Here is an 18,795-nt window from a genome sequence, read left to right as displayed (position 1 = left end):
GTATGTATATGCCCATACACAGAACACCCGCAAGACACCCAAGGACCGCAGGCCTCGGGTTCAACACCCCCACCCCACAGCAGGGGCGTGAGCACCGCAATCCAGACCGCGAGCACGGAATCACTTGAGGTGCAGGAGGGTGGACCAGGGCGGGAGGGCCAGGGGCTCCGCCAAGGGGCACTGCGTCACCACCAAGCTGGCAGCGGGCTTCCACCGGGCTCCGGGCACGGCCTCGCCACCCAGGCACCGCTGGCCGGCGGCCGGGGGCCTTGGTGGCCTGTCACCGCCGCCGCCGAGGCTCCCGGACGCTTCCCCACCCGAGTGCTCCGCGCTCCTCTCACCCTGCGCTCCCTTCGCCTCTAGTCTCAGAACTGGGAGAACAGGCCCGGAAACTGCGAAGACCAGTTCTTCCTTTCTGTTCTGCCCGGTGCGGCGCCCGAGATGGCGGGGTCCAGCGGCAGCAGGTCCAGGGGTTCCCAAAGGTGTGGATGGAGTCGCCAAAGCAGAAATGACACGGAGACAGCGTTCCGTGGATCAGCAGCCTAGCCAGGTGCTAGCCAGGTGCTTAGCGGCTTCTATGTCCAGGGACTGGGTATTCGCAAGCTCTCTCCGTGAAAGCTCCCTGGGAGAACGAGGACGACGAGGATGACGACGAGCACGACGACCACAGCCTGGAGCTGAGAAGCTCTGCCAAGAGGACCCTGCTTTCTTTTATAGCCCTGGAGCGTGGTGGGAGGAGCCAAATCAGCAGGCCGCCCGCTCCACCAATCAGCCGCCCCCAGGACTGAAAGCGTCACCGCTCCAGGAACAGCAGAGGGCGCCACTGGCCGGCCAAAGCGATTCCCGGGGCTCCCGGAGGACTTGGGAGATGGGTCAGGTGCCCAGGGAGGTGCGCAAGGCTCCATCTCCATGCCTCGCGGGGCGGCATCGCCGTTTTCTGCGTTGAACAGGGGGACCATACATATTTACACAGGCGCGGGTGGGGCCGGGACAAGCCAAAAGGAAAAAAGGCCACAGTAAAACTCCTAGACGTGGGCCACTCCTTTCATAGCGGAATTTGTGCTCCCGTGTATGTGTGTGGCTGTTTCTGTGTGTATGTGTGTGGGTGTTTCTCTCTCTCTCTCTCTCTCTCTCTCTCTCTCTCTCTCTCTCTCTCTGTGTGTGTGTGTGTGTGGTAGCGGGGGTTGGGAAGTGCGGGGGCGGGGGGCGTTTGGTGGATCGTTGTGGGGGTGGGAGTGCGTGTGTGTGTGCACATCTGCAGTCACGCACGGACACTCCTTGCTTTGAATGGTCCGTCCACACCCATGAGCACGCTTCACGCCCTGCATTCTCGCAGACAGCGTCTCCTGCTTGTCCTTCCCAGAACTGGGGAAGTCCAATCACCTGGCGCTGCCTTCCCCCGGAGGGAGGGTGGCATTGGTGCTTCTCGATCAGCCGAGGGCGGGACGGGCCATTCAGCCCCAGAACCAGTCAACCCAATCTCTGTTATCCACAGCTAAAGACTATGGTCAGCACCCGGCCATCTGGTCGACCGCCCCGCCCTGGCCCCTCCCCCATCCCCGCCCCTCTCCCTCTCTGGATGGACGGCCAGTCCCCCCACAGAGACCAAGTCCGGGCTTGGCCATCTGGTCTTACCAAAGCGTCAGTGCGTTGAAAACCTGGATCACCGTGGTTTCTAAGGAGTCCCTTCTTTTGTTGTTGTTGTGGGCATTTTATTTTTATTTTTATTTTACTTTAAGGAGGGTTTTTTGGGGGTCTTTTGTTTGTTTATTTATTTGTTTTGTTTGTTTGTTTGTTTGTGGGGTTTTTGTTTTTGTTTTTGTTTTTGTTTTTGTTTGGCCCCTGGGACGTATCTCATCACTGGACTTGTAGGTTCTCTTGATTTTCCAGAAGGTTCTAACAACTCTGTGTTTAGAAGGCCTTCGCTTCCTTCCGCCTTCGATGTTCCTTATGTGTCCTTCCTTTACCGTGTCCTGCAGCACTGTCGCTCTCCTTCTCTTTTGACTTTGTACTATCCTTCCGATTGTGGCTGTCTCTTGTTGAAAGCTTTTCTGGAGAGTTGCTACCGCCTATGTTTGGACTTCTACGACTTTGTCCACCCGAGTAAACTTCTCCGCGGCCCCTTGTAAGGGGAGAATTCCTGATATGAGGTGGCGAAAAGCTCTCTGGAGGAAAGTTATCTCCATTTGCTGATGCTCGGGCCTGTGCTCCAGCAGCATAACCTGTGTGGTATTTGTCATACCACTCTCTGTATTGTCTCTCCCACTCTCGGTAATGCTCGTTTTCAAAGGGGTCTCTAAAGTCAACACTCCCGCCATAGTAAGCTTTTCTGTCATATGGTGGTGGAACTTCTCTGTATCTATTAAAATGTGCACGTCCTGTTTTCCCTTGTGGTACAGTCCGTTTATTTGGAGACTGTCCCCTAAATGCTGGAGGGGACCTTGATCGCGAAGGGCATCGCCTATATAGTGGTGACCTTGACCTAGATCGACGATATCCATGAGATCTAGACCTTGGGCGGTAATTTCGACTCTGGCCTCTGCCCCTTCTGGGGAATGGAAGTGATGGCGAATAGGAGCAAGATTGCGAGCGGCTAGATGATCGGGAATAAGAAGGTGACCGCGTTGAACCAGGTCTTGATTTAGGGTAAGTAGAAGGACTTCTGGAGTATGAGGAACCACCATAGGGATATTGAGCCTCTCCTTTTAGCCGTCGCTGCTCTCTATAGAATTCTTCCCCGGGCCCAAGTGGTGCTCGTGTTGTTGGGATGGTATTGGAATGAGCAGTCTGCACTCCTGATGATCCCCAAGGCGTTGACAAATTGGCCGGCACTGGAGGGAACCCGGGGGGAGGGACGCTATACCCAGCAGGTGGTGACTGTCCAAGCAAAGATGGGGTTCCAAGCACAGGCACCGGGTAACCTTTCTCCTCCACAAGGGCAGTCATTGCTATTGAAGAGGTTCCCTTTGAATGCTCTGAGGCAAGGGCTGCGGCTGGCACTATTTTATGATCGGAATCCCGGAAAGGCCCATCTGATTTTTCCCAGTGGACTGAGATGGACACCGGTGCAGTTATATCAGGTCCAGGCACTGGGGTGGATGAATTTCCGGGCACAGCAGGGGCTAAGGGAGACTGATTAGAAGTTAATGAAGATATAGAGGGAGCCGGGTGGCCTGATGAAGAGGTGACTGGAGTCATCGGAGGATCTTGCTGTCTTGATATTGGAGATCTCATCAGAGGCTGTAGATTCCGCTGAATGAGAGGTCTCGGGGGCGGTATCGGGGGTGGTGGTGGGGGTAACTGTCTCCGCAGTCTTTTTGTATAACCACCAGTTCCATTTTTGAAGTTAGTAACAGCCTGTCGCAAGAATTTATTGGCAATTAAAGCATCGGGAGAGACATCATGTTGATGACACGCTGGGCACGTATGGTCCTCTGATTCCAAGAGCGCTGTTCTTATACACTCATCACAATAGCTGTTTGCACAGCAGGGAATGATAGCGGCATCAGTCACCATGTCTTTGCAGATGGGACACAGCAACTCGTCTGGGATAGGGTCGTCCTTTTCAGAAGACGAAGAGGGCTCCTCTGGTAAGAAAGGTGGCCTTTCTTTCTTCCCAATTGCATATGCCTCTGCCTCTATAGTCGGTATTGCGTAGGTTCCCGTGTTGGTGAGCTTTGCACCTCTCATGTTGGGATCTTTCACTTCCATCATGAAACTTCTGGGGATTCCAGTGCTCTTTTTAATCCTAGGGCGAGGCTCGAAGCGTTCATCCCCGTTGGTTGGGCAGTTCTTAATATAATGGCCGGGTCTACCACAGCGGAAACAGGTATAAGATGGAGGTGGTGGACCTAGAGGCTCCTTCACGTAATTGACGGGGCCGTATGCACGGCCAGATTGCGCCATCATGGCTTTAATTTTATCTTCTTCAGAAGCATTGGCTTCAGCCAGATTGGCAGTCTGCGTAAGCTGGGCCAGAGAAATAGAAGCAGAAGAGGCATCAGTGACTGTTGAAGTGCCCATCACTGGTTCCGTGCGACGTCTAGCGTCCGCCTTGCTTGTAGATTTCACACCTCCAATAGGAATTCTTCTAACAATTACAGATACATTCTTCGGGATCAGAGCATTGTCATCGGTATATTCTTCCTCGGTCTGCGCGTTGCTGATCTGCAGGTCGCACTTGGCAGCATTCAGCTTCTCTCTGCCCATAATCTGCTTCTTTAGGTCACGGAGGGAGATGTGCCGCCCATCAAAGGTGGCGATGGCATAGTTGAGTTTGGAAGCGAATTTATAATGCACACAGGCCATGGTGCCAAAGGACTCCTAACTAAGGTCGGGCGTGGAGACGTGGACGCGCTCAGTGTATGTATATGCCCATACACAGAACACCCGCAAGACACCCAAGGACCGCAGGCCTCGGGTTCAACACCCCCACCCCACAGCAGGGGCGTGAGCACCGCAATCCAGACCGCGAGCACGGAATCACTTGAGGTGCAGGAGGGTGGACCAGGGCGGGAGGGCCAGGGGCTCCGCCAAGGGGCACTGCGTCACCACCAAGCTGGCAGCGGGCTTCCACCGGGCTCCGGGCACGGCCTCGCCACCCAGGCACCGCTGGCCGGCGGCCGGGGGCCTTGGTGGCCTGTCACCGCCGCCGCCGAGGCTCCCCGACGCTTCCCCACCCGAGTGCTCCGCGCTCCTCTCACCCTGCGCTCCCTTCGCCTCTAGTCTCAGAACTGGGAGAACAGGCCCGGAAACTGCGAAGACCAGTTCTTCCTTTCTGTTCTGCCCGGTGCGGCGCCCGAGATGGCGGGGTCCAGCGGCAGCAGGTCCAGGGGTTCCCAAAGGTGTGGATGGAGTCGCCAAAGCAGAAATGACACGGAGACAGCGTTCCGTGGATCAGCAGCCTAGCCAGGTGCTAGCCAGGTGCTTAGCGGCTTCTATGTCCAGGGACTGGGTATTCGCAAGCTCTCTCCGTGAAAGCTCCCTGGGAGAACGAGGACGACGAGGATGACGACGAGCACGACGACCACAGCCTGGAGCTGAGAAGCTCTGCCAAGAGGACCCTGCTTTCTTTTATAGCCCTGGAGCGTGGTGGGAGGAGCCAAATCAGCAGGCCGCCCGCTCCACCAATCAGCCGCCCCCAGGACTGAAAGCGTCACCGCTCCAGGAACAGCAGAGGGCGCCACTGGCCGGCCAAAGCGATTCCCGGGGCTCCCGGAGGACTTGGGAGATGGGTCAGGTGCCCAGGGAGGTGCGCAAGGCTCCATCTCCATGCCTCGCGGGGCGGCATCGCCGTTTTCTGCGTTGAACAGGGGGACCATACATATTTACACAGGCGCGGGTGGGGCCGGGACAAGCCAAAAGGAAAAAAGGCCACAGTAAAACTCCTAGACGTGGGCCACTCCTTTCATAGCGGAATTTGTGCTCCCGTGTATGTGTGTGGCTGTTTCTGTGTGTATGTGTGTGGGTGTTTCTCTCTCTCTCTCTCTCTCTCTCTCTCTCTCTCTCTCTCTCTCTCTCTGTGTGTGTGTGTGTGTGTGGTAGCGGGGGTTGGGAAGTGCGGGGGCGGGGGGCGTTTGGTGGATCGTTGTGGGGGTGGGAGTGCGTGTGTGTGTGCACATCTGCAGTCACGCACGGACACTCCTTGCTTTGAATGGTCCGTCCACACCCATGAGCACGCTTCACGCCCTGCATTCTCGCAGACAGCGTCTCCTGCTTGTCCTTCCCAGAACTGGGGAAGTCCAATCACCTGGCGCTGCCTTCCCCCGGAGGGAGGGTGGCATTGGTGCTTCTCGATCAGCCGAGGGCGGGACGGGCCATTCAGCCCCAGAACCAGTCAACCCAATCTCTGTTATCCACAGCTAAAGACTATGGTCAGCACCCGGCCATCTGGTCGACCGCCCCGCCCTGGCCCCTCCCCCATCCCCGCCCCTCTCCCTCTCTGGATGGACGGCCAGTCCCCCCACAGAGACCAAGTCCGGGCTTGGCCATCTGGTCTTACCAAAGCGTCAGTGCGTTGAAAACCTGGATCACCGTGGTTTCTAAGGAGTCCCTTCTTTTGTTGTTGTTGTGGGCATTTTATTTTTATTTTTATTTTACTTTAAGGAGGGTTTTTTGGGGGTCTTTTGTTTGTTTATTTATTTGTTTTGTTTGTTTGTTTGTTTGTGGGGTTTTTGTTTTTGTTTTTGTTTTTGTTTTTGTTTGGCCCCTGGGACGTATCTCATCACTGGACTTGTAGGTTCTCTTGATTTTCCAGAAGGTTCTAACAACTCTGTGTTTAGAAGGCCTTCGCTTCCTTCCGCCTTCGATGTTCCTTATGTGTCCTTCCTTTACCGTGTCCTGCAGCACTGTCGCTCTCCTTCTCTTTTGACTTTGTACTATCCTTCCGATTGTGGCTGTCTCTTGTTGAAAGCTTTTCTGGAGAGTTGCTACCGCCTATGTTTGGACTTCTACGACTTTGTCCACCCGAGTAAACTTCTCCGCGGCCCCTTGTAAGGGGAGAATTCCTGATATGAGGTGGCGAAAAGCTCTCTGGAGGAAAGTTATCTCCATTTGCTGATGCTCGGGCCTGTGCTCCAGCAGCATAACCTGTGTGGTATTTGTCATACCACTCTCTGTATTGTCTCTCCCACTCTCGGTAATGCTCGTTTTCAAAGGGGTCTCTAAAGTCAACACTCCCGCCATAGTAAGCTTTTCTGTCATATGGTGGTGGAACTTCTCTGTATCTATTAAAATGTGCACGTCCTGTTTTCCCTTGTGGTACAGTCCGTTTATTTGGAGACTGTCCCCTAAATGCTGGAGGGGACCTTGATCGCGAAGGGCATCGCCTATATAGTGGTGACCTTGACCTAGATCGACGATATCCATGAGATCTAGACCTTGGGCGGTAATTTCGACTCTGGCCTCTGCCCCTTCTGGGGAATGGAAGTGATGGCGAATAGGAGCAAGATTGCGAGCGGCTAGATGATCGGGAATAAGAAGGTGACCGCGTTGAACCAGGTCTTGATTTAGGGTAAGTAGAAGGACTTCTGGAGTATGAGGAACCACCATAGGGATATTGAGCCTCTCCTTTTAGCCGTCGCTGCTCTCTATAGAATTCTTCCCCGGGCCCAAGTGGTGCTCGTGTTGTTGGGATGGTATTGGAATGAGCAGTCTGCACTCCTGATGATCCCCAAGGCGTTGACAAATTGGCCGGCACTGGAGGGAACCCGGGGGGAGGGACGCTATACCCAGCAGGTGGTGACTGTCCAAGCAAAGATGGGGTTCCAAGCACAGGCACCGGGTAACCTTTCTCCTCCACAAGGGCAGTCATTGCTATTGAAGAGGTTCCCTTTGAATGCTCTGAGGCAAGGGCTGCGGCTGGCACTATTTTATGATCGGAATCCCGGAAAGGCCCATCTGATTTTTCCCAGTGGACTGAGATGGACACCGGTGCAGTTATATCAGGTCCAGGCACTGGGGTGGATGAATTTCCGGGCACAGCAGGGGCTAAGGGAGACTGATTAGAAGTTAATGAAGATATAGAGGGAGCCGGGTGGCCTGATGAAGAGGTGACTGGAGTCATCGGAGGATCTTGCTGTCTTGATATTGGAGATCTCATCAGAGGCTGTAGATTCCGCTGAATGAGAGGTCTCGGGGGCGGTATCGGGGGTGGTGGTGGGGGTAACTGTCTCCGCAGTCTTTTTGTATAACCACCAGTTCCATTTTTGAAGTTAGTAACAGCCTGTCGCAAGAATTTATTGGCAATTAAAGCATCGGGAGAGACATCATGTTGATGACACGCTGGGCACGTATGGTCCTCTGATTCCAAGAGCGCTGTTCTTATACACTCATCACAATAGCTGTTTGCACAGCAGGGAATGATAGCGGCATCAGTCACCATGTCTTTGCAGATGGGACACAGCAACTCGTCTGGGATAGGGTCGTCCTTTTCAGAAGACGAAGAGGGCTCCTCTGGTAAGAAAGGTGGCCTTTCTTTCTTCCCAATTGCATATGCCTCTGCCTCTATAGTCGGTATTGCGTAGGTTCCCGTGTTGGTGAGCTTTGCACCTCTCATGTTGGGATCTTTCACTTCCATCATGAAACTTCTGGGGATTCCAGTGCTCTTTTTAATCCTAGGGCGAGGCTCGAAGCGTTCATCCCCGTTGGTTGGGCAGTTCTTAATATAATGGCCGGGTCTACCACAGCGGAAACAGGTATAAGATGGAGGTGGTGGACCTAGAGGCTCCTTCACGTAATTGACGGGGCCGTATGCACGGCCAGATTGCGCCATCATGGCTTTAATTTTATCTTCTTCAGAAGCATTGGCTTCAGCCAGATTGGCAGTCTGCGTAAGCTGGGCCAGAGAAATAGAAGCAGAAGAGGCATCAGTGACTGTTGAAGTGCCCATCACTGGTTCCGTGCGACGTCTAGCGTCCGCCTTGCTTGTAGATTTCACACCTCCAATAGGAATTCTTCTAACAATTACAGATACATTCTTCGGGATCAGAGCATTGTCATCGGTATATTCTTCCTCGGTCTGCGCGTTGCTGATCTGCAGGTCGCACTTGGCAGCATTCAGCTTCTCTCTGCCCATAATCTGCTTCTTTAGGTCACGGAGGGAGATGTGCCGCCCATCAAAGGTGGCGATGGCATAGTTGAGTTTGGAAGCGAATTTATAATGCACACAGGCCATGGTGCCAAAGGACTCCTAACTAAGGTCGGGCGTGGAGACGTGGACGCGCTCAGTGTATGTATATGCCCATACACAGAACACCCGCAAGACACCCAAGGACCGCAGGCCTCGGGTTCAACACCCCCACCCCACAGCAGGGGCGTGAGCACCGCAATCCAGACCGCGAGCACGGAATCACTTGAGGTGCAGGAGGGTGGACCAGGGCGGGAGGGCCAGGGGCTCCGCCAAGGGGCACTGCGTCACCACCAAGCTGGCAGCGGGCTTCCACCGGGCTCCGGGCACGGCCTCGCCACCCAGGCACCGCTGGCCGGCGGCCGGGGGCCTTGGTGGCCTGTCACCGCCGCCGCCGAGGCTCCCCGACGCTTCCCCACCCGAGTGCTCCGCGCTCCTCTCACCCTGCGCTCCCTTCGCCTCTAGTCTCAGAACTGGGAGAACAGGCCCGGAAACTGCGAAGACCAGTTCTTCCTTTCTGTTCTGCCCGGTGCGGCGCCCGAGATGGCGGGGTCCAGCGGCAGCAGGTCCAGGGGTTCCCAAAGGTGTGGATGGAGTCGCCAAAGCAGAAATGACACGGAGACAGCGTTCCGTGGATCAGCAGCCTAGCCAGGTGCTAGCCAGGTGCTTAGCGGCTTCTATGTCCAGGGACTGGGTATTCGCAAGCTCTCTCCGTGAAAGCTCCCTGGGAGAACGAGGACGACGAGGATGACGACGAGCACGACGACCACAGCCTGGAGCTGAGAAGCTCTGCCAAGAGGACCCTGCTTTCTTTTATAGCCCTGGAGCGTGGTGGGAGGAGCCAAATCAGCAGGCCGCCCGCTCCACCAATCAGCCGCCCCCAGGACTGAAAGCGTCACCGCTCCAGGAACAGCAGAGGGCGCCACTGGCCGGCCAAAGCGATTCCCGGGGCTCCCGGAGGACTTGGGAGATGGGTCAGGTGCCCAGGGAGGTGCGCAAGGCTCCATCTCCATGCCTCGCGGGGCGGCATCGCCGTTTTCTGCGTTGAACAGGGGGACCATACATATTTACACAGGCGCGGGTGGGGCCGGGACAAGCCAAAAGGAAAAAAGGCCACAGTAAAACTCCTAGACGTGGGCCACTCCTTTCATAGCGGAATTTGTGCTCCCGTGTATGTGTGTGGCTGTTTCTGTGTGTATGTGTGTGGGTGTTTCTCTCTCTCTCTCTCTCTCTCTCTCTCTCTCTCTCTCTCTCTGTGTGTGTGTGTGTGGTAGCGGGGGTTGGGAAGTGCGGGGGCGGGGGGCGTTTGGTGGATCGTTGTGGGGGTGGGAGTGCGTGTGTGTGTGCACATCTGCAGTCACGCACGGACACTCCTTGCTTTGAATGGTCCGTCCACACCCATGAGCACGCTTCACGCCCTGCATTCTCGCAGACAGCGTCTCCTGCTTGTCCTTCCCAGAACTGGGGAAGTCCAATCACCTGGCGCTGCCTTCCCCCGGAGGGAGGGTGGCATTGGTGCTTCTCGATCAGCCGAGGGCGGGACGGGCCATTCAGCCCCAGAACCAGTCAACCCAATCTCTGTTATCCACAGCTAAAGACTATGGTCAGCACCCGGCCATCTGGTCGACCGCCCCGCCCTGGCCCCTCCCCCATCCCCACCCCTCTCCCTCTCTGGATGGACGGCCAGTCCCCCCACAGAGACCAAGTCCGGGCTTGGCCATCTGGTCTTACCAAAGCGTCAGTGCGTTGAAAACCTGGATCACCGTGGTTTCTAAGGAGTCCCTTCTTTTGTTGTTGTTGTGGGCATTTTATTTTTATTTTTATTTTACTTTAAGGAGGGTTTTTTGGGGGTCTTTTGTTTGTTTATTTATTTGTTTTGTTTGTTTGTTTGTTTGTGGGGTTTTTGTTTTTGTTTTTGTTTTTGTTTTTGTTTGGCCCCTGGGACGTATCTCATCACTGGACTTGTAGGTTCTCTTGATTTTCCAGAAGGTTCTAACAACTCTGTGTTTAGAAGGCCTTCGCTTCCTTCCGCCTTCGATGTTCCTTATGTGTCCTTCCTTTACCGTGTCCTGCAGCACTGTCGCTCTCCTTCTCTTTTGACTTTGTACTATCCTTCCGATTGTGGCTGTCTCTTGTTGAAAGCTTTTCTGGAGAGTTGCTACCGCCTATGTTTGGACTTCTACGACTTTGTCCACCCGAGTAAACTTCTCCGCGGCCCCTTGTAAGGGGAGAATTCCTGATATGAGGTGGCGAAAAGCTCTCTGGAGGAAAGTTATCTCCATTTGCTGATGCTCGGGCCTGTGCTCCAGCAGCATAACCTGTGTGGTATTTGTCATACCACTCTCTGTATTGTCTCTCCCACTCTCGGTAATGCTCGTTTTCAAAGGGGTCTCTAAAGTCAACACTCCCGCCATAGTAAGCTTTTCTGTCATATGGTGGTGGAACTTCTCTGTATCTATTAAAATGTGCACGTCCTGTTTTCCCTTGTGGTACAGTCCGTTTATTTGGAGACTGTCCCCTAAATGCTGGAGGGGACCTTGATCGCGAAGGGCATCGCCTATATAGTGGTGACCTTGACCTAGATCGACGATATCCATGAGATCTAGACCTTGGGCGGTAATTTCGACTCTGGCCTCTGCCCCTTCTGGGGAATGGAAGTGATGGCGAATAGGAGCAAGATTGCGAGCGGCTAGATGATCGGGAATAAGAAGGTGACCGCGTTGAACCAGGTCTTGATTTAGGGTAAGTAGAAGGACTTCTGGAGTATGAGGAACCACCATAGGGATATTGAGCCTCTCCTTTTAGCCGTCGCTGCTCTCTATAGAATTCTTCCCCGGGCCCAAGTGGTGCTCGTGTTGTTGGGATGGTATTGGAATGAGCAGTCTGCACTCCTGATGATCCCCAAGGCGTTGACAAATTGGCCAGCACTGGAGGGAACCCGGGGGGAGGGACGCTATACCCAGCAGGTGGTGACTGTCCAAGCAAAGATGGGGTTCCAAGCACAGGCACCGGGTAACCTTTCTCCTCCACAAGGGCAGTCATTGCTATTGAAGAGGTTCCCTTTGAATGCTCTGAGGCAAGGGCTGCGGCTGGCACTATTTTATGATCGGAATCCCGGAAAGGCCCATCTGATTTTTCCCAGTGGACTGAGATGGACACCGGTGCAGTTATATCAGGTCCAGGCACTGGGGTGGATGAATTTCCGGGCACAGCAGGGGCTAAGGGAGACTGATTAGAAGTTAATGAAGATATAGAGGGAGCCGGGTGGCCTGATGAAGAGGTGACTGGAGTCATCGGAGGATCTTGCTGTCTTGATATTGGAGATCTCATCAGAGGCTGTAGATTCCGCTGAATGAGAGGTCTCGGGGGCGGTATCGGGGGTGGTGGTGGGGGTAACTGTCTCCGCAGTCTTTTTGTATAACCACCAGTTCCATTTTTGAAGTTAGTAACAGCCTGTCGCAAGAATTTATTGGCAATTAAAGCATCGGGAGAGACATCATGTTGATGACACGCTGGGCACGTATGGTCCTCTGATTCCAAGAGCGCTGTTCTTATACACTCATCACAATAGCTGTTTGCACAGCAGGGAATGATAGCGGCATCAGTCACCATGTCTTTGCAGATGGGACACAGCAACTCGTCTGGGATAGGGTCGTCCTTTTCAGAAGACGAAGAGGGCTCCTCTGGTAAGAAAGGTGGCCTTTCTTTCTTCCCAATTGCATATGCCTCTGCCTCTATAGTCGGTATTGCGTAGGTTCCCGTGTTGGTGAGCTTTGCACCTCTCATGTTGGGATCTTTCACTTCCATCATGAAACTTCTGGGGATTCCAGTGCTCTTTTTAATCCTAGGGCGAGGCTCGAAGCGTTCATCCCCGTTGGTTGGGCAGTTCTTAATATAATGGCCGGGTCTACCACAGCGGAAACAGGTATAAGATGGAGGTGGTGGACCTAGAGGCTCCTTCACGTAATTGACGGGGCCGTATGCACGGCCAGATTGCGCCATCATGGCTTTAATTTTATCTTCTTCAGAAGCATTGGCTTCAGCCAGATTGGCAGTCTGCGTAAGCTGGGCCAGAGAAATAGAAGCAGAAGAGGCATCAGTGACTGTTGAAGTGCCCATCACTGGTTCCGTGCGACGTCTAGCGTCCGCCTTGCTTGTAGATTTCACACCTCCAATAGGAATTCTTCTAACAATTACAGATACATTCTTCGGGATCAGAGCATTGTCATCGGTATATTCTTCCTCGGTCTGCGCGTTGCTGATCTGCAGGTCGCACTTGGCAGCATTCAGCTTCTCTCTGCCCATAATCTGCTTCTTTAGGTCACGGAGGGAGATGTGCCGCCCATCAAAGGTGGCGATGGCATAGTTGAGTTTGGAAGCGAATTTATAATGCACACAGGCCATGGTGCCAAAGGACTCCTAACTAAGGTCGGGCGTGGAGACGTGGACGCGCTCAGTGTATGTATATGCCCATACACAGAACACCCGCAAGACACCCAAGGACCGCAGGCCTCGGGTTCAACACCCCCACCCCACAGCAGGGGCGTGAGCACCGCAATCCAGACCGCGAGCACGGAATCACTTGAGGTGCAGGAGGGTGGACCAGGGCGGGAGGGCCAGGGGCTCCGCCAAGGGGCACTGCGTCACCACCAAGCTGGCAGCGGGCTTCCACCGGGCTCCGGGCACGGCCTCGCCACCCAGGCACCGCTGGCCGGCGGCCGGGGGCCTTGGTGGCCTGTCACCGCCGCCGCCGAGGCTCCCCGACGCTTCCCCACCCGAGTGCTCCGCGCTCCTCTCACCCTGCGCTCCCTTCGCCTCTAGTCTCAGAACTGGGAGAACAGGCCCGGAAACTGCGAAGACCAGTTCTTCCTTTCTGTTCTGCCCGGTGCGGCGCCCGAGATGGCGGGGTCCAGCGGCAGCAGGTCCAGGGGTTCCCAAAGGTGTGGATGGAGTCGCCAAAGCAGAAATGACACGGAGACAGCGTTCCGTGGATCAGCAGCCTAGCCAGGTGCTAGCCAGGTGCTTAGCGGCTTCTATGTCCAGGGACTGGGTATTCGCAAGCTCTCTCCGTGAAAGCTCCCTGGGAGAACGAGGACGACGAGGATGACGACGAGCACGACGACCACAGCCTGGAGCTGAGAAGCTCTGCCAAGAGGACCCTGCTTTCTTTTATAGCCCTGGAGCGTGGTGGGAGGAGCCAAATCAGCAGGCCGCCCGCTCCACCAATCAGCCGCCCCCAGGACTGAAAGCGTCACCGCTCCAGGAACAGCAGAGGGCGCCACTGGCCGGCCAAAGCGATTCCCGGGGCTCCCGGAGGACTTGGGAGATGGGTCAGGTGCCCAGGGAGGTGCGCAAGGCTCCATCTCCATGCCTCGCGGGGCGGCATCGCCGTTTTCTGCGTTGAACAGGGGGACCATACATATTTACACAGGCGCGGGTGGGGCCGGGACAAGCCAAAAGGAAAAAAGGCCACAGTAAAACTCCTAGACGTGGGCCACTCCTTTCATAGCGGAATTTGTGCTCCCGTGTATGTGTGTGGCTGTTTCTGTGTGTATGTGTGTGGGTGTTTCTCTCTCTCTCTCTCTCTCTCTCTCTCTCTCTCTCTCTCTCTCTGTGTGTGTGTGTGTGTGTGGTAGCGGGGGTTGGGAAGTGCGGGGGCGGGGGGCGTTTGGTGGATCGTTGTGGGGGTGGGAGTGCGTGTGTGTGTGCACATCTGCAGTCACGCACGGACACTCCTTGCTTTGAATGGTCCGTCCACACCCATGAGCACGCTTCACGCCCTGCATTCTCGCAGACAGCGTCTCCTGCTTGTCCTTCCCAGAACTGGGGAAGTCCAATCACCTGGCGCTGCCTTCCCCCGGAGGGAGGGTGGCATTGGTGCTTCTCGATCAGCCGAGGGCGGGACGGGCCATTCAGCCCCAGAACCAGTCAACCCAATCTCTGTTATCCACAGCTAAAGACTATGGTCAGCACCCGGCCATCTGGTCGACCGCCCCGCCCTGGCCCCTCCCCCATCCCCGCCCCTCTCCCTCTCTGGATGGACGGCCAGTCCCCCCACAGAGACCAAGTCCGGGCTTGGCCATCTGGTCTTACCAAAGCGTCAGTGCGTTGAAAACCTGGATCACCGTGGTTTCTAAGGAGTCCCTTCTTTTGTTGTTGTTGTGGGCATTTTATTTTTATTTTTGTTTTACTTTAAGGAGGGTTTTTTGGGGGTCTTTTGTTTGTTTATTTATTTGTTTTGTTTGTTTGTTTGTTTGTTTGTTTGTGGGGTTTTTGTTTTTGTTTTTGTTTTTGTTTTTGTTTGGCCCCTGGGACGTATCTCATCACTGGACTTGTAGGTTCTCTTGATTTTCCAGAAGGTTCTAACAACTCTGTGTTTAGAAGGCCTTCGCTTCCTTCCGCCTTCGATGTTCCTTATGTGTCCTTCCTTTACCGTGTCCTGCAGCACTGTCGCTCTCCTTCTCTTTTGACTTTGTACTATCCTTCCGATTGTGGCTGTCTCTTGTTGAAAGCTTTTCTGGAGAGTTGCTACCGCCTATGTTTGGACTTCTACGACTTTGTCCACCCGAGTAAACTTCTCCGCGGCCCCTTGTAAGGGGAGAATTCCTGATATGAGGTGGCGAAAAGCTCTCTGGAGGAAAGTTATCTCCATTTGCTGATGCTCGGGCCTGTGCTCCAGCAGCATAACCTGTGTGGTATTTGTCATACCACTCTCTGTATTGTCTCTCCCACTCTCGGTAATGCTCGTTTTCAAAGGGGTCTCTAAAGTCAACACTCCCGCCATAGTAAGCTTTTCTGTCATATGGTGGTGGAACTTCTCTGTATCTATTAAAATGTGCACGTCCTGTTTTCCCTTGTGGTACAGTCCGTTTATTTGGAGACTGTCCCCTAAATGCTGGAGGGGACCTTGATCGCGAAGGGCATCGCCTATATAGTGGTGACCTTGACCTAGATCGACGATATCCATGAGATCTAGACCTTGGGCGGTAATTTCGACTCTGGCCTCTGCCCCTTCTGGGGAATGGAAGTGATGGCGAATAGGAGCAAGATTGCGAGCGGCTAGATGATCGGGAATAAGAAGGTGACCGCGTTGAACCAGGTCTTGATTTAGGGTAAGTAGAAGGACTTCTGGAGTATGAGGAACCACCATAGGGATATTGAGCCTCTCCTTTTAGCCGTCGCTGCTCTCTATAGAATTCTTCCCCGGGCCCAAGTGGTGCTCGTGTTGTTGGGATGGTATTGGAATGAGCAGTCTGCACTCCTGATGATCCCCAAGGCGTTGACAAATTGGCCGGCACTGGAGGGAACCCGGGGGGAGGGACGCTATACCCAGCAGGTGGTGACTGTCCAAGCAAAGATGGGGTTCCAAGCACAGGCACCGGGTAACCTTTCTCCTCCACAAGGGCAGTCATTGCTATTGAAGAGGTTCCCTTTGAATGCTCTGAGGCAAGGGCTGCGGCTGGCACTATTTTATGATCGGAATCCCGGAAAGGCCCATCTGATTTTTCCCAGTGGACTGAGATGGACACCGGTGCAGTTATATCAGGTCCAGGCACTGGGGTGGATGAATTTCCGGGCACAGCAGGGGCTAAGGGAGACTGATTAGAAGTTAATGAAGATATAGAGGGAGCCGGGTGGCCTGATGAAGAGGTGACTGGAGTCATCGGAGGATCTTGCTGTCTTGATATTGGAGATCTCATCAGAGGCTGTAGATTCCGCTGAATGAGAGGTCTCGGGGGCGGTATCGGGGGTGGTGGTGGGGGTAACTGTCTCCGCAGTCTTTTTGTATAACCACCAGTTCCATTTTTGAAGTTAGTAACAGCCTGTCGCAAGAATTTATTGGCAATTAAAGCATCGGGAGAGACATCATGTTGATGACACGCTGGGCACGTATGGTCCTCTGATTCCAAGAGCGCTGTTCTTATACACTCATCACAATAGCTGTTTGCACAGCAGGGAATGATAGCGGCATCAGTCACCATGTCTTTGCAGATGGGACACAGCAACTCGTCTGGGATAGGGTCGTCCTTTTCAGAAGACGAAGAGGGCTCCTCTGGTAAGAAAGGTGGCCTTTCTTTCTTCCCAATTGCATATGCCTCTGCCTCTATAGTCGGTATTGCGTAGGTTCCCGTGTTGGTGAGCTTTGCACCTCTCATGTTGGGATCTTTCACTTCCATCATGAAACTTCTGGGGATTCCAGTGCTCTTTTTAATCCTAGGGCGAGGCTCGAAGCGTTCATCCCCGTTGGTTGGGCAGTTCTTAATATAATGGCCGGGTCTACCACAGCGGAAACAGGTATAAGATGGAGGTGGTGGACCTAGAGGCTCCTTCACGTAATTGACGGGGCCGCATGCACGGCCAGATTGCGCCATCATGGCTTTAATTTTATCTTCTTCAGAAGCATTGGCTTCAGCCAGATTGGCAGTCTGCGTAAGCTGGGCCAGAGAAATAGAAGCAGAAGAGGCATCAGTGACTGTTGAAGTGCCCATCACTGGTTCCGTGCGACGTCTAGCGTCCGCCTTGCTTGTAGATTTCACACCTCCAATAGGAATTCTTCTAACAATTACAGATACATTCTTCGGGATCAGAGCATTGTCATCGGTATATTCTTCCTCGGTCTGCGCGTTGCTGATCTGCAGGTCGCACTTGGCAGCATTCAGCTTCTCTCTGCCCATAATCTGCTTCTTTAGGTCACGGAGGGAGATGTGCCGCCCATCAAAGGTGGCGATGGCATAGTTGAGTTTGGAAGCGAATTTATAATGCACACAGGCCATGGTGCCAAAGGACTCCTAACTAAGGTCGGGCGTGGAGACGTGGACGCGCTCAGTGTATGTATATGCCCATACACAGAACACCCGCAAGACACCCAAGGACCGCAGGCCTCGGGTTCAACACCCCCTCCCCACAGCAGGGGCGTGAGCACCGCAATCCAGACCGCGAGCACGGAATCACTTGAGGTGCAGGAGGGTGGACCAGGGCGGGAGGGCCAGGGGCTCCGCCAAGGGGCACTGCGTCACCACCAAGCTGGCAGCGGGCTTCCACCGGGCTCCGGGCACGGCCTCGCCACCCAGGCACCGCTGGCCGGCGGCCGGGGGCCTTGGTGGCCTGTCACCGCCGCCGCCGAGGCTCCCGGACGCTTCCCCACCCGAGTGCTCCGTGCTCCTCTCACCCTGCGCTCCCTTCGCCTCTAGTCTCAGAACTGGGAGAACAGGCCCGGAAACTGCGAAGACCAGTTCTTCCTTTCTGTTCTGCCCGGTGCGGCGCCCGAGATGGCGGGGTCCAGCGGCAGCAGGTCCAGGGGTTCCCAAAGGTGTGGATGGAGTCAAAGCAGAAATGACACGGAGACAGCGTTCCGTGGATCAGCAGCCTAGCCAGGGTGCAGAGTGGGGGCCCAGGGAGAGAATGCCATCTGTCTGCAGTCAAACAGCTTAGCCCTATGGAGGGAGGGCATGACTCGTCCCTGTGTCTGTGGGGCCTTTCCGAGCAGGGTCTGAGTGCGGCGAGTGCTTGTCTGTGCGTGACTGCGGACGTAAACACACAGTCACGCACAGAAGCTTCTTGACCTGAATGGTCCGTCGGCATCCATGAGCACCCTTCAGCCCTTGCCTTCTAGTAGGCGGTGCGCCCCCTGCTTGCTTGTCCTTTCCCCGTCAGGTCAAGTCCTGGCACCTGTTTCTGCCTTCCCCAGAGGTGTCTGCAGGAGGATGACTTTCATTATCCCTACTTGACCAGCAGAGTGCGGGACGGGGTCTTATGCCATGCTTGGGCTGGGCCCTCGGGTCCAGCTCCCTCTCTGGATGAATGCTCAGGCCCCTGTCCAGAGACCAAGTCCGGGCCGGGCCGCATGGGCTTGCCGAAGTGTTGAAAGCATTGAAAGGCTGGATCAATGTCATTACTAAGGAGGGTTTATTGTTATTGTTATTATTATTATTTTTATTATTTTATTTCGCGCTCCCACAGGCGAAAGCATGTGTGTGTGTGTGTGTGTGTGTGTGTGTGTGTGTGTGTTGGCAGGGCTATTTTTTTTTTCTTTTAAGAAGTTGTGTGTGTGTGTGTGTTTAATTTTAAGAGGAGGGTTTTTGCCTGTTTATTTGTTTGTTTGTTTGTTTTGTTTTTGAAACCAAGTCATAAGATCCAATCTTCCAAGTGCATGCAAGCTGCTCCTCCCA

General features: G+C 54.4%; 4 protein-coding genes across 4 annotated transcripts; all 4 read right to left on the bottom strand.

Moving 5' to 3' along the window:
- Window positions 1-120: 120 nt before the first annotated feature.
- On the bottom strand, window positions 121-4,308 carry LOC132234370 (E3 ubiquitin-protein ligase RBBP6-like). The gene is given in 3 exon segments (XM_059695374.1): window positions 121-371; window positions 1,867-1,929; window positions 1,932-4,308. Coding segments are annotated over 3 exon segments (2,691 nt in total).
- Window positions 4,309-4,482: 174 nt separating this feature from the next.
- On the bottom strand, window positions 4,483-8,674 carry LOC132234369 (E3 ubiquitin-protein ligase RBBP6-like). Its single transcript, XM_059695372.1, is given in 3 exon segments — window positions 4,483-4,733; window positions 6,233-6,295; window positions 6,298-8,674. Coding segments are annotated over 3 exon segments (2,691 nt in total).
- Window positions 8,675-8,848: 174 nt separating this feature from the next.
- On the bottom strand, window positions 8,849-13,030 carry LOC132234368 (E3 ubiquitin-protein ligase RBBP6-like). Its single transcript, XM_059695371.1, is given in 3 exon segments — window positions 8,849-9,099; window positions 10,589-10,651; window positions 10,654-13,030. Coding segments are annotated over 3 exon segments (2,691 nt in total).
- A 174-nt stretch (window positions 13,031-13,204) lies between these two features.
- On the bottom strand, window positions 13,205-17,400 carry LOC132234367 (E3 ubiquitin-protein ligase RBBP6-like). The gene is given in 3 exon segments (XM_059695370.1): window positions 13,205-13,455; window positions 14,959-15,021; window positions 15,024-17,400. Coding segments are annotated over 3 exon segments (2,691 nt in total).
- Between the last annotated feature and the right edge of the window lie 1,395 nt (window positions 17,401-18,795).

The sequence above is a fragment of the Myotis daubentonii genome, chromosome 5, assembly GCF_963259705.1.
Source record: "Myotis daubentonii chromosome 5, mMyoDau2.1, whole genome shotgun sequence".
Lineage (NCBI taxonomy): Eukaryota > Metazoa > Chordata > Mammalia > Chiroptera > Vespertilionidae > Myotis > Myotis daubentonii.
Note: the sequence above shows the minus strand (reverse complement) of the source record. Positions and strands in the feature narration are given on the sequence as shown.